Below are 13,182 nucleotides of genomic sequence, written 5' to 3'. Positions count from 1 at the left end.
TTATCTGAGCGATAGGACAAACCAAATATGCTCTTATGACATCATCAACCATGGATAATCAAAGTATATAAAAGAGATGGGAGAGACCCACTCTGATACCACTTGATGCAGCGAAAGTATGGAGGGGCTAACAAGTGTTGACCTTCAAAGAATGGAAAAAAGTTTACAAATGATAAACCCTAGATAGAACTCATGAATCCATCAAAAAATAAGAAAAAATTCATGTTGACATGGTGCTCATGTTGATCATGACATGGTTTTGAATGTTGAAGAAACCATGTCACCTCAAATTAATCACTCAGAATAAGAATCAGAGGTCATTACAAAATGTAATTTTGAGAGTCGAGAAGTTAATGTCTTTGTATATATTTATACGTCAATCTAATTAATTAATATTAAAAAAATATATTCTTTTGCAGAGTGTCCCTGATAATTCCTTGATATATCAGATATAAAAATTTCAATAGATATACGACTAATATTTTAATCATTGATCGCAACTGATCTCTCTAAAGTACAATGTATATATATATAGCATGTCAAATAGAAGAAGATTTGTTTGCTATAACACACAAATTCAAATGAAAGGTGACAATCTCAAAATTATGAAGGGAATTGAAGCAAATTTGGCGAGAGGTGTTGTCTGAGCAAGGAAGTATATATTTGTCCCAAATTCCTAGCCAAATGTAATCCCAATGTAACTTTGCCGAAAAAATAAATGTACTCAATAGCCTCTAACTTGAAACTTTTAATTTGATCGAGGAGGTGAAAAAAGAAATGGAAAATATTTTATTTTATTTTAAAAGGTTACAACAAAATTCAAGATAAAAGGAACATTGTTTCTTCATTTTTGAAGCCATAATAATATTCTACAAAAATGTCTTATTAATATATTTTTTTGGATTCCATAGTATATTAAGGCAATTAATTATTACATTTTATTGTTTCATTGAATAATTAGTGTAAAGATTACAATTTGGAGGGGTGATGATCATAAATAATTTTTTTTCGGTTACAAAATGTAAAAAATGGTGACCGGGTCAGCTACCACTCTAGAGCCAGGAGCAATTTTAGGTGTATGGCCCCTCCCAAAAGCATGTTTCACAAACTAAGATTCGAACCAAGGACCTCTTAACAGGAAAATTTTGGTAGCAGCTGTCCTAACACATTTGCAGCCTACCATGTTTTTACTAGACTAAATTTTCATTCAAATACTACTAATTATCAAAAATATACAAGACATTGTCCAAAATGTTTGAGTAGGGGGGCCATAGCTCCTTTTGGCCCTTAAAAAACTACTTATGTAGTTAATTTTCGTTTTCTGATAATTATTTACGTTGTTTGGTTAATTACTTAAGCAAAATGGTTTCCACCATGCTAATTCAGTTGGCCAAACAGATGAACAACTATACTAGAACGGAAAAGCAGTAAAATTTGATATGATTATCAAGGAAACTCAAAAGAGTAACCCCAAGTCCCAACTATGCCGAACCCTAAAAATAAAAATTAGGTTTCGGTGAGCCAAAAACAAAAATAAAATAAAATAAAATAAAACATATTTTGTACCCTTCTGTCTGATATCAGTTAAAAGTAGAGAGGGGTCATTTTTAAAATAAGAAACACAGAAACAGACTGAGCGAGACTCTGAGCTCGATTTTTGATTTCTTTGCTCTCTTCTACTGCTCCCTGAGGCGTATGTTATCACCTCTCTTTCTCTCTCTCTCTGTCTCTCTTGTGATTATTGTACATGTTATGCTCTCTTTGGTCCTTAAGCAAACGAGGTATTCTTGGTGTGCTTGTTTCTTATTTTTTGTGTTTTTCGATCCAATTGGGTAATGGGTCTCATCGTATTTGTCTTTAAAATGATGCAGGATAATCTCCGAGAAATATGGATTCTGTATTGATGTTGCAGCAATTGGGTGATGATAATAAGAAGAGGCCTAGATGTCACGAGGTCAAGTTCATGAAAGAACCAAGCACCAAATCCAGGAAAATCAACTGCAACTCTCCCTCTCCACTACCTCACTGCATTACTAGGTAAGTTCAAATATCAATGACCCTTACTTTCTACAGAAACTGTGCTTGAGACCTTGTTTGTTATGTTGTATCGAAATCCGATATTTAATAGTTATTTGGGTACTTGTATTTGCTGGTTGGAGAGAGATTGATGAATCCTGGAATCATATCATAGTTGTTTGGGTATTGGGTTTTCATAACCTTTATGTTTATTATGAAACAATTTTGTGCTAATACAAATTTGTTCAAAAGGGGATGCTGCTTACCATTTTTATAAGTAATTCTGTTTTTGTTTGATAGCAGGAACTTGGCTTCGCCAATGAATCTGTTAAAGGAAGATCTGTATTACACAACTAGGGGTTCCTTCGGGTTGGATGATAATGGTAAGATGTTAGTGTTAGATCATCATAATGGTAATGGCGGTTTGTTAGGCTACCTACCGACTCTTGAGGCGGTTGATTACTATATGCAGCCTTCCTTTGAGGAATTGGCTGCTCGAGAACGTGTGGATCCTGGTTATTGTAGCCGAGTTTTGGACTTTACGGTTGGGAGGTTTGGTTACGGAGCTGTCAAGTATCCTGGGGAGACTGATGTTAGGTGTTTGGAGTTGGATAAAATTGTGAAATTCAACAGGCACGAGGTGATTGTATATGAAGACGAGAGTGCTAAGCCTTTTGTTGGCCGGGGCCTTAACAAGCCTGCTGAAGTAACTCTGATGCTACAAACGAGACTGCCGTGTGTTGACCAGAGGCAGATAGAACATATTGTGAAAATATTGAGACACAGCGTGGAGGGACAAGGAGCTCATTTTGTTTCATTTAATCCGGAAAATGGGGAGTGGAAATTCTTTGTTAACCATTTTAGTAGATTTGGTTTGATTGATGAAGATGAAGAAGATATGATGATGGAAGATACTGATGTAGGTGAAGATCCTCCAGAATTAAACCATGATGAGATGTTTGATGAAGGAAACCAGATGGATCGTACTGGAACTGTGCTTTTGCATTCTCTTCCTGCTCATCTTGGGCTTGACCCCATCAAGATGCAAGAAATGAGAATGTTGATGTTTTCTGATGCGGAGGAGGAAGCCGAGGATTTTAAAGAATCACCTTCACATTATAATCCATCATTTGGTAAAGACTACTCGAGATCTCCTTTACAAAATGCTCAAAGGATTAGTCATCGATCTTCTCCACCAGCTGTTCGAAAGACCCCTCTAGCATTGCTCGGGTACAAGCATGGTAGTTTTGACTCAAACTCTCCTGGTGCCATTCTAATGGCACAGGAAAACAAAGCCTTGCCATTGAAGACACTAAAAGAAGGTTTTAAGCTTGATCTCAGTAGAGACACACCAGTAACTAGAAAAGATTCTCGCAACATAGTTGATGCAGGTTTGTTTATGGGTAGGTCATTTCGAGTAGGATGGGGCCCAAATGGAGTTCTTGTCCATGCTGGCGCACCAATAGGCAGTAGTGGTTCCCAAAGGGTGCTGTCATCTGTAATTAATATAGAGAAGGTTGCTATTGACAATGTTGTCAGAGATGAAAGTAACAAGGTTAGAGCAGAACTTGTTGAAACAGCTATTACTTCTCCATTGGAGCTTCACAAAGGACTATATCATGAAACAAAAGAAGTTGAAATTGGATCCTTCAGTCTGAGACTTCAGAAGCTTGTTTCGAATCAGTTTATGCTATCAGATATTTGCAGGAGCTATGTAGATAATATCGAGAGGCAGCTGGAGGTTCCGGGTTTATCTTCATCTGCTTGTTTGGTTTTGACACATCAAATTATGATATGGGAATTGATAAAAGTTCTTTTCTCTGAAAGAGAAAATGGCGGGAAACTGGAATCTTATGGTGTTGATGCCAAGGAAGAAATGGTGCAGGATGAGAAGCCCCCTTCACAAGAAACCGACCCGGAAGCATTTCCTCTTATTAGGAGGGCCGAGTTCAGTTACTGGTTGCAAGAAAATGTGCATGATAGAGTAGAAGAAATCATCTCCTTAAATGAGTCCAATTATCTGGAATCCATATTATTACTTCTGAGTGGGCGGCAGCTGGATGAAGCTGTAGAATTGGCTGCTTCTCAGGGAGATGTGAGATTGGCTTGTTTGTTAAGTCAATCTGGTGGGTCCATGGTTAATCGTTCTGACATCGCACGACAGCTTGAGCTTTGGAGTATTAATGGACTGGATATGAGTTTCATTGAGAAAGATAGGATAAGGCTTTATGAGTTGCTTGCTGGTAATGTCCACGGTGCTTTTCATGATATTGAAGTTGATTGGAAGAGGTTTTTAGGGTTAATGATGTGGTATCACTTGGCACCTAACACTCCATTACCTATTGTTTTCCGCACATATCAAGATCTTCTTAATGAGAATAAGGCTCCATTCCCTGTTCCTGTTTATATTGATGGATGTGTAAAAGAGACTGTGGATCAGAGTGCAGTGAAACGCTGTGACCTATCATATTACCTTATGATGCTACATGGCAGCGAAGATAGTGAAGTTGATTTCCTGAAGACCATGTTCAGTGCTTTCTCGTCAACATATGATCCACTTGATTACCATATGATCTGGCATCAGCGTGCTGTGTTGGAAGCAGTTGGAGTCATCAGTGCCAATGATCTTCATGTTCTTGACATGACATTTGTTTCCCAGTTATTGTGTCTTGGGCAATGTCATTGGGCCATCTATGTGGTCCTTCACATGGCCCATTGTGAAGACTTTCCATATCTTCATGCTAATCTAATTCGAGAAATTTTGTTCCAGTATTGTGATTCGTGGAGCTCACAAATATCACAACGCCAATTCATTGAGGGCTTGGGTATTCCAAAAGCATGGATTCATGAGGCTATGGTAAGTAAATTTTCTTTTTTTTTTAGCATTTCTTTGATTCAATGGTGACCATGCTCCTTCCTTGTCCTTTCTTTTATCAAACTTGCAGCATAAATGTTTTCGTTACATTTAGGAAACAAATTTAAATTAACTTTACATTTTCTAACAACTTTTATCAGATGGATGACTATTATATTCAGTTTGAAACCCTTATTTAATCCCCTTCCTGCTGTGACTCACTATGTATCTGTGACTGCTTTGATCTGAAATTTGAGAAATTTAAATTGGTTTTCCTGGTCTTCTTACTCGCACAGCATACAGTTCTGGTGGTTGAATAACTTCTTTTGATGGATGGCAGGCAGTTTATTTCAATTATTATGGGGATCTTCCGAAGGCGCTTGAACACTTTATTGAATGTGAAAACTGGCAGAAAGCTCATTCTATTTTTGTAACCTCTGTTGCGCACACATTGTTCTTGTCTGGTATGATTTAGAAACTACTGTGTACTATCTGCTCCCCTCTTTTAAGTCCCCTAGACAAATATGAATGTCACAACTCACTTTATTATTCTGTCTGTATGTGCTTAATATAACCACTGATGAGGTTTCTGTAATACATGCTTAATAAGTACACATATTATTGACTGCAAAAGCAGCTACTGCTTTTGTATATAGGCAATGTATATCAATTGATTGCCGTATTGTTGATGTTTCAAACTAAAATTTCACTTAAATCACTTCTCTGATTGCTAGAATGAAATTAACCTGTACAATTTTTGTTTTCTTCTAATTGCAGCCAAACACTCAGATATATGGAGGCTCGCAACTTCAATGGAGGACCACAAATCAGAAATTGAGAATTGGGACTTGGGAGCTGGCATCTACATTTCATTCTATCTAACAAGAAGTTCGTTGCAGGGAGCTGATGATGCCATGAGTGAACTGGTATCACAACTTGTTATATTTGATAACGCAGTAATTCTAAGTATTGGATAAAGCAGCATCGTCAACCTTGCAATATATAAACTACCAATCGAATTATTTCAAACACTAATCTTGATAGTTTTGTTTTGTTCTTTGAGGTTGCTGCTTGTCGTAGTTTTAGTTTAAGGTTGCTGCTTGCAATAAACCCAACTTGATGCTATAGTCCAAAATAATTGTTATCTTTCTTTCTCAAATGAGTTCTTCCTTCTGTACTATCTATTGCAGGATTCTGTTGAAAGCAAAAATGCTGCTTGCAGAGAGGTTCTTGGTCAGTTAAACAAGTCTTTGGCTGTTTGGGGTGCCAGGCTACCAATGGACGTGAGGTATGTTCAACCTTCCTTGGATCAATGTTGCATGCATAAGAGTAACCATTTTCTTTATATTTTGTAACACTTTCACTGCATGTCTGTTAGTAGTTTAAGGGCATCTACACTGCCCCAGAAAGTGATGGTGTCATTGCTTTTCTTTTTGGATTCGGTTATATTCTAAGATATTCAGTGTATTTTTTTTAATATTTTTTTAACTCTGAATAAAGATTTATAGTACCTCCATTCTGTTGTGTACTTTCTCCCTTATGGTGTATAGTACTGTTCATAAATTAGGTTTTAGGTCTAGAGATTGAGGCAGGTTGAAAACTAAACTTTTAGCACTGTTCAAATGGGTATGTGTGCTCTGTATGTATATGTATATATCTAATGGAGAAAATACTGTATTATCTCAGCATGGATGTTGCGGCATCTGTCCATGTTGTACATGTTTTGCTTTATCATGATTCTTTTGTTTCTCACTACTTGTTAGAAGTTCAACGAATTAGATGAAATTGGATGACTGACTCAATGACAACAACTTATAAAACTATTTCAAGAAATATATTTGGCATCTTAAACAACACCTTGAGCATATCTCTTTTTCATTTTCCACGGTGAAATTGGTTAGTAATGCTCATTTAGTTATTTCTTTATTTCTCAAATTTATTTTTTAAGTCTCATTTAAATGTCGTTTCCATCATCTTCCCCTTTATTGGGGACTCTGATGAACTATATTGCATTGTACTTTTACATTTTTATAATATATATAATTGAATGTAATCATCTATACATAAATCAGTTGAAAAATATTTACGCTTCTTTTTGGTATTGCTGGGTGAAATCATAAACTTGACATTATTACCAATATTTTGCAGAGTCGTGTATTCAAAGATGGCAGATGAGATTTGCAACTTGCTTTTGCTTGATATTAATGAATGCCCAACACGAGATGTTCAGTTAAGTTGCTTTGACACTGTTTTCAGTGCGCCCATACCTCAAGACGTTCGCTCAAATCATTTGCAGGATGCAGTGTCACTCTTTACATGCTTTTTATCGGAAGTTGCTACATAGGTAGGCCTTCCCCTTTATCTTTATGCATGCTAAACAAAATCTGAGTGCTTTTTCTGAGAATTTTGATAGGCATTGATCAAGGCACTTTGCGGACTTGAAATTGTAAGAAGGCTGCTGCACCAAATCATTATTCCATTTCACTTTTGTTTGTTCCCTTCCATTTTTCATTTTTTATCCCATTTCTTTATAAAATAGTTGATGATCACTTTAGGGCAAATGTTATTAGGTAAGTTAGAACAGAGAGAATACACAGATAAGTCACTGAGTGGATGACTCAGAGTTTGTCTTCATTGAGTCTGTGAATGCTAGAGTGTTTGACTAGGATAAGGTAGTGAGGTTGTTGCTTGGCAATGGTTGATGACAAATCTGTCCGGCAAAAAAGCTGGGTTGTGAGGTTTTGGTTAGCCATGTCGAAACCCATTGCTTATTTTATTTAGTAGAGTCACCAAAGCCCCTCATTAATATTGCCTTGTTGTATTCATGGAGGCAATTTTTTATGATTCATCGTTGTAGTTATTGTGATATATGCCACTTATAAGTTATAACCATAAAGCTTTCACTGCATTATAACATTTAGGTTTAACACTGAACTGGCTGTTCAACCTTGTCACTAAAAATATGCATTCCTTACCTCAGGTTTGGTTTCACTAAAAATATGCATTCCTTGTTTATTCAGGACAGAGGGAGTGAGTTTTTTACCAACACTCGTTGATTATAGTAAGAAGCTCTATGTTGGAAGGGTCTGGAGCTTGTAGCGTTTCTGAAAGTGTATTCTGATTATTATTATTATTATTATTATTATTATTATTATTATATATATATTTTTTTTTCTGGCTTTCTGCTGTGTCTCCCAGCACCTTTTAGAACCTCACTCACTAAACCTGCCAATGATGACTGCGGTTTTGACCACTTCAACACAGAAGATGAGAAATAGAGCCACCTTAGGCTTGTTAATACTGCTTCGTCTTGGGGTCCGAGGGTCTGATTTATGATAAGATGATAACATAATAAGACTAAGGGTGCGTCTCATACTTCTCGATGATTCACTGAAAATAAGTAATCTACAAGAGGCTGGAATGATTTTATTGCTTACAAATACCAGTTGCAGTTTTGTGATCTATTCACTTCATTTTTTTTTTCGACAATACTTCATTCTACTAGTTAAGAGCATAATAATTGCTGCATTTTTGGAGCAAAGCTGCACAACCTTCTACTTCTGCAAATATCAGCAATTTAAGACTACTAAGAATTACAAAATCAGGCAATAAGATGCAAAAAACAAATGAAGTCAAAGTGTCTAAATCAGTAAATCCTGGGTTATGTTTCTCCAATTCACAGCATTTCCAAACAGCTGTTTCAATATGAGAGCTAAATTTGGTTGGCCAATGAGCACCCATACCGAATCCAATTTAGAATTTAGAAAGGACTCTGCCATAGTTTAGATAATGCTATCTAGTTAAGGTAAGGAATCCCTGATCAATAATTTGATTTGCATGTAAATATATACCAGTGTTGATTTTGCTGGACATGGAAGCTATGCAACCAAGGCTGCAGTAGTGCTGAAGAATAATGGAAGGAAATAACTCGATGAAACTTGTGCAAGCTCAGTCCCCTTCCTGCATGAGTAAATGCGCAATCAAATGTGCAGGTTCTTAAACCAGCCCAAACTGCAGAAGGCTTTAAAAATTGCAAGTCGCCTCCGAACCACATCTTTAATACCACATCATAAACTTTGAGTTTTACATTAGTTGACAATCGGATTTACCTCTGCCTTTTGTTATGATCTGGTAGTTTTTACACACCCATGGATTTTATCTCAATCAAGTGCAGATCATCAAAACGCTAGCTAATTCAGGTTTTCAATTTAACCAAGGATTGCTTTCATTAATGCATTTTCTGAAGGCCTTAAGTATGCTCGGATAAGATAGTGCATTGCTATATGAGGTTCGTTCATATTAATTACATGCAGACCTGTCTTTTAATTTACTGGAATATGCTAATCTTTTTACCAAAACTTCTTTTTAACAAACTTCATTACTTGGTTGTTGACAGACCAAAAATAATAAAAACAAAAAACAAAACACTCCGTCTGCTGAGTGAGATGCAAAGTTGCATTCTATGCTTTGGAAAGGCGATGATTTATTGACATTTTAATCTTTTCCTTATTTGGTTTCTCTGTAATAACAAATGTGACATCTATCTGAAGTAGTAGGCGTTAATTTGCAGTTTCTGACAACTAATCTGAAAACCACTTCAGTACTACTTCCTCCAGTGTTACCCTAGTTGTGAACATGTTAAAGGAATATAAATTCACAAAGTAGCTAGGGTGGTGCAAGAACATGTTTAATATCTGAGCAACAATCTTACAAAGCTAGCCGCTTCTTACAATGAGGATCATATTATAACGAGGACAAGATTCAAGCGCTGTTGCTGCTTCCACTTGCTGATTCGGGCATCAGCTCGCGGAGCAAGGCCACCACCTGCAACATGTTTGGCCTTCTGGAAGGGAAATCATCAACACACCGAAGTGTTACTTCCAAATACCTCACCATCTCTTTCACTTCTTCGGCTTCTGCTTGGTCACTTCCTTTGGCTGCCGAAACTAATTCCTGGTCTATCACTTCCATCTGTTTCCCTTCTCTCACTTTCATTTTCGCCCATCCAACTAGATTAGTATCTCCAAAGTCCTCCTTGTCTGTTGGGCGCTTTCCTGTCACAAGCTCCAATAGGACAACCCCAAATGAATAAACATCGCCTTTTGCAGTGCACCGGAAACTTTGGTAGTATTCTGGTGGAACATAGCCAGGGGTGCCTGCTAATGTGCTTACACTCAAGTGTGTATCAAGTGCACTTATGAGCCTTGCCATTCCAAAATCCGAAACTCTTGCTTCCATTTCATTGTCCAACAATACGTTGCTCGACTTCATGTCTCTGTGTATGATGTGAGGGATGCAATTGTGGTGAAGGAAACACAATCCTTTAGCTGCACCTCTTGCAATTTTTTTCCTTTCCTCCCATGATAGGATCTTTTTGTCGCGCGTCCTTGTTCTCCCATGCAGCATTTCTTCGAGGCTTCCATACTCCATGAACTCATAGACTAGCAGCCTCTCTTCACCGATTTTGCAGTAGCCCAATAATGGCACAAGATTTCTATGCTTAATCTTTCCAAGAGTTTCCATCTCCGCCATGAATTCGCGGTCACCTTGGCAACTCAATCGTATGAGTTTCTTGATTGCAACACTCGAACCATCCTTCAGTGTCGCCTTGAACACTTCTCCAAAACCTCCAGAACCTATAAGACTATCTGCCGAGAAACCATTGGTTGCCTCAATGAGTTGGGAGAACTTGAGCTTCCTTAGTTGTCTCTGAAAAGTAGCAACGTTGATGCTCAATGGTTCTTTCTCTTTGTCAATTTTCCATGTGGTTGCTGCACGAGATGCCTGCAAGCGGTTAAGCATCTTCACCTCTTGCGCTTCCTTCCGCCTTGAACGCATTGCAATACCCCACACAATCAGAACACACACTGAAGCAACAGAAACAAAAATCCCCACAACAATGCTATTGGCCCATGAAGCAACTGATGATTTTCGACTTGCTTTGCCTGCATCCTCATCACTTGGAGTGATGCTTGGTTGGTTATTGCTGCTTGAACACTCTGGCAATGGTACCCCACAAAGTCCTGGATTGTTAGCATATTGGGTAGCAGGAAGTGTACTCAGCTGTCCCCTTGTGGGGATCTCCCCAGTCAATTCATTGTAGGACAAATCAATTTGAACCAAAAATGATAAGTTGGAGAATGAATCTGGGATATGACCCTGCAGTCTGTTATGTGATGCATCAAACACACCTAAATTTTTAAGCTGGCCAAGCGATGCAGGAATCTCACCTGATAACTGGTTGTGAGCTAACTCAAGAACTTGCAGCGCAATCATTTCTCCGAATTCCTCTGGGATTTTCCCCCGGAGCTGATTATAAGAAAGATCAAGATATTCAAGTGTTTGGTACTTTGTAAACAGACTGAGGACAGGGCCAGAGTACAATCTGGTGAAATCACAAGTCTTAAGAGTTGGATCCTGCAAAAGCCTTTCAGGTCTGATTCCAGCGAACTCTAACAAACCTCCTACACCTTTACATGAATTCCCCACATTGCGAACGAACACCAAAGTGTTGCCAGACAGAATTCCACTCAATGATTCCGCGCCGAGCTGTCTTCCTAGTCTTGCTGGGATTTCTCCAGTTAGCCTGTTGCTGTTCAAATCCAACCAAACCAAACTGCTACAATTTGCCAACTCTCCTGGTATCTGCCCACTCAGGCTATTATTCCCAAGTTGCAGGACAGCCAGCCTTGTCAAGACACCAAACTCCCTTGGGATTTCGCCACTGATTCTATTGCTTGTCAATGATATCCACTCAAGATTACTGCAACTGAACAATTCAGTGGGGATTTCTCCGATGAGGCGGTTATTATTGAGAATGAGATCCTTGAGATTCTTGCACTTTCCCAAGTCTGGTGGGATTTTCCCCTCCAAGCCATTGTACCATGCTATCAGCTGCTGCAGGTTCTCCAGCTTCCCAAGCTCAGCAGGAATCGAACCGTTGAGATAGTTCAAGCTCAGATCAATAGTCTTGAGCTGCGAACATTGCGAAAGTTGAGCAGGGATTTCTCCTATGATAAGGTTATCCGGCATCCTCAGCTCCTGAAGTGAAGCAGCTCCAGGACATAAATCAGCCGGGATCACACCAGATATTTTGTTAGAGCTCAAGTCTAAAACCTGCAGGCTTTTGCAAGCTGAAATGGAACCCGGAAAAGATCCAGATATGATGTTGTTACTCAAAAGCAAGCTCTCCAAGGAGGTTAGATTCTGGAAGAGAGAATCTGGCAAGGGGCCTGATATGTTGTTGTTGGAAAGATCAAGAAGTTGGAGCCAAGAACAAGAGGAGAAAGCTGATGGGATTGGGCCAGTGAAGTTGTTGTATGAAAGCTTAAGCTCTAGAAGTGAGTTGCATGCATTTCCTAGTTCAGGAGGGATCCAACCTGTGATTTGATTGTGAGAAAGGTCCAGTCTTTGTAGACTGCTGAGTTGCCCAAAAGATCTTGGGATTTCCCCAGAAAGCATATTATATGCTAAGTTTATGGTTTTGAGAGCAGTGCAGTTCGACAAGGACATAGGAAGAGAACCATTGATGCGGTTTCCTGAGAAATCAAGCTGAGCTAATGAAGAACAAGAATATTTGTCGATTTTGAAACCGGACATGAACCCGGTTAGGTTGTTATAAGACAAGTCTAGAGCTTGTAGTTTATCAGAGTTCAACAACAAGTCCTTAGGCAAAGGACCTGTTAAATTGTTGAAACCAAGATTTACCACTTCGAGATTGGGACACCTTGAGAAAAGGCTCTCAGGGACAACACCGGAGATTCCGGTGAAGGACAGATCAAGCTGTTTGAGACTATTTGGAAGCTGAAGCAAAGAAGTGGAATTTACATTGAACGAGTTGGCAGAGAGTTTCAAGACAGAGAGCCTATCAAGAGAAGAGAAAGGGTCGAGAGAGATTGTCCCAACTAGTGAACCACCGTTGAGATTGAGCTGAGTTGCTCTGCCTGCAGTGCATGTGATTCCAAACCAGGTGCATGGATTCTTACCAAGCTGCCAACCTGATAAGACTCCATTCGGGTCCTTGTCAATCATCTGTTTGAACTTCAGAAGCGACTCGGCATCGGTTTTGATTGAAGGAACGACTTGTTCAGCTGTGGAAACAAGTATGATCAGTGAAAGATGAAGAAAAAGCTGAAGTGGATTAGTCTTCTGCATTGCATTGAGGAAACAAAGGTTTTTCTCCTCTGGAAGAGAAAGAAGTGAGGTTCTGAAACAGAAGGATCAGTGAGAAAGAGTGTAAAGAGAGTCTAGTGAGTAGAGTGAGAGAGAGTGGTGAGTATGATGAGCATTGTTGTGACAAAGCAAAGCAGAGG

General features: G+C 38.7%; 2 protein-coding genes across 2 annotated transcripts; one reads left to right on the top strand and one right to left on the bottom strand.

The window, feature by feature from the left end:
• Positions 1–1,888: 1,888 nt before the first annotated feature.
• LOC101291060 (nuclear pore complex protein Nup98-Nup96-like) lies at positions 1,889–7,368 on the top strand. The gene is made up of 6 exons (XM_004301537.1): positions 1,889–2,037; positions 2,320–4,873; positions 5,211–5,334; positions 5,648–5,796; positions 6,061–6,158; positions 7,019–7,368. The coding sequence occupies exons 1-6, from the start codon at positions 1,889–1,891 to the stop codon at positions 7,212–7,214; spliced, it is 3,270 nt and encodes a 1,089-aa protein (XP_004301585.1). The 3' UTR covers positions 7,215–7,368.
• Positions 7,369–9,631: 2,263 nt separating this feature from the next.
• On the bottom strand, positions 9,632–12,964 carry LOC101297839 (serine/threonine-protein kinase BRI1-like 2-like). The gene has a single exon (XM_004300000.1). The coding sequence runs from the start codon at positions 12,899–12,901 to the stop codon at positions 9,632–9,634; it is 3,270 nt and encodes a 1,089-aa protein (XP_004300048.1). The 5' UTR covers positions 12,902–12,964.
• Positions 12,965–13,182: the final 218 nt, after the last annotated feature.

This window comes from Fragaria vesca, linkage group LG5 (assembly GCF_000184155.1).
Source record: "Fragaria vesca subsp. vesca linkage group LG5, FraVesHawaii_1.0, whole genome shotgun sequence".
Classification (NCBI taxonomy): domain Eukaryota; kingdom Viridiplantae; phylum Streptophyta; class Magnoliopsida; order Rosales; family Rosaceae; genus Fragaria; species Fragaria vesca.
This window is presented reverse-complemented; position numbering and strand designations above follow the sequence as displayed.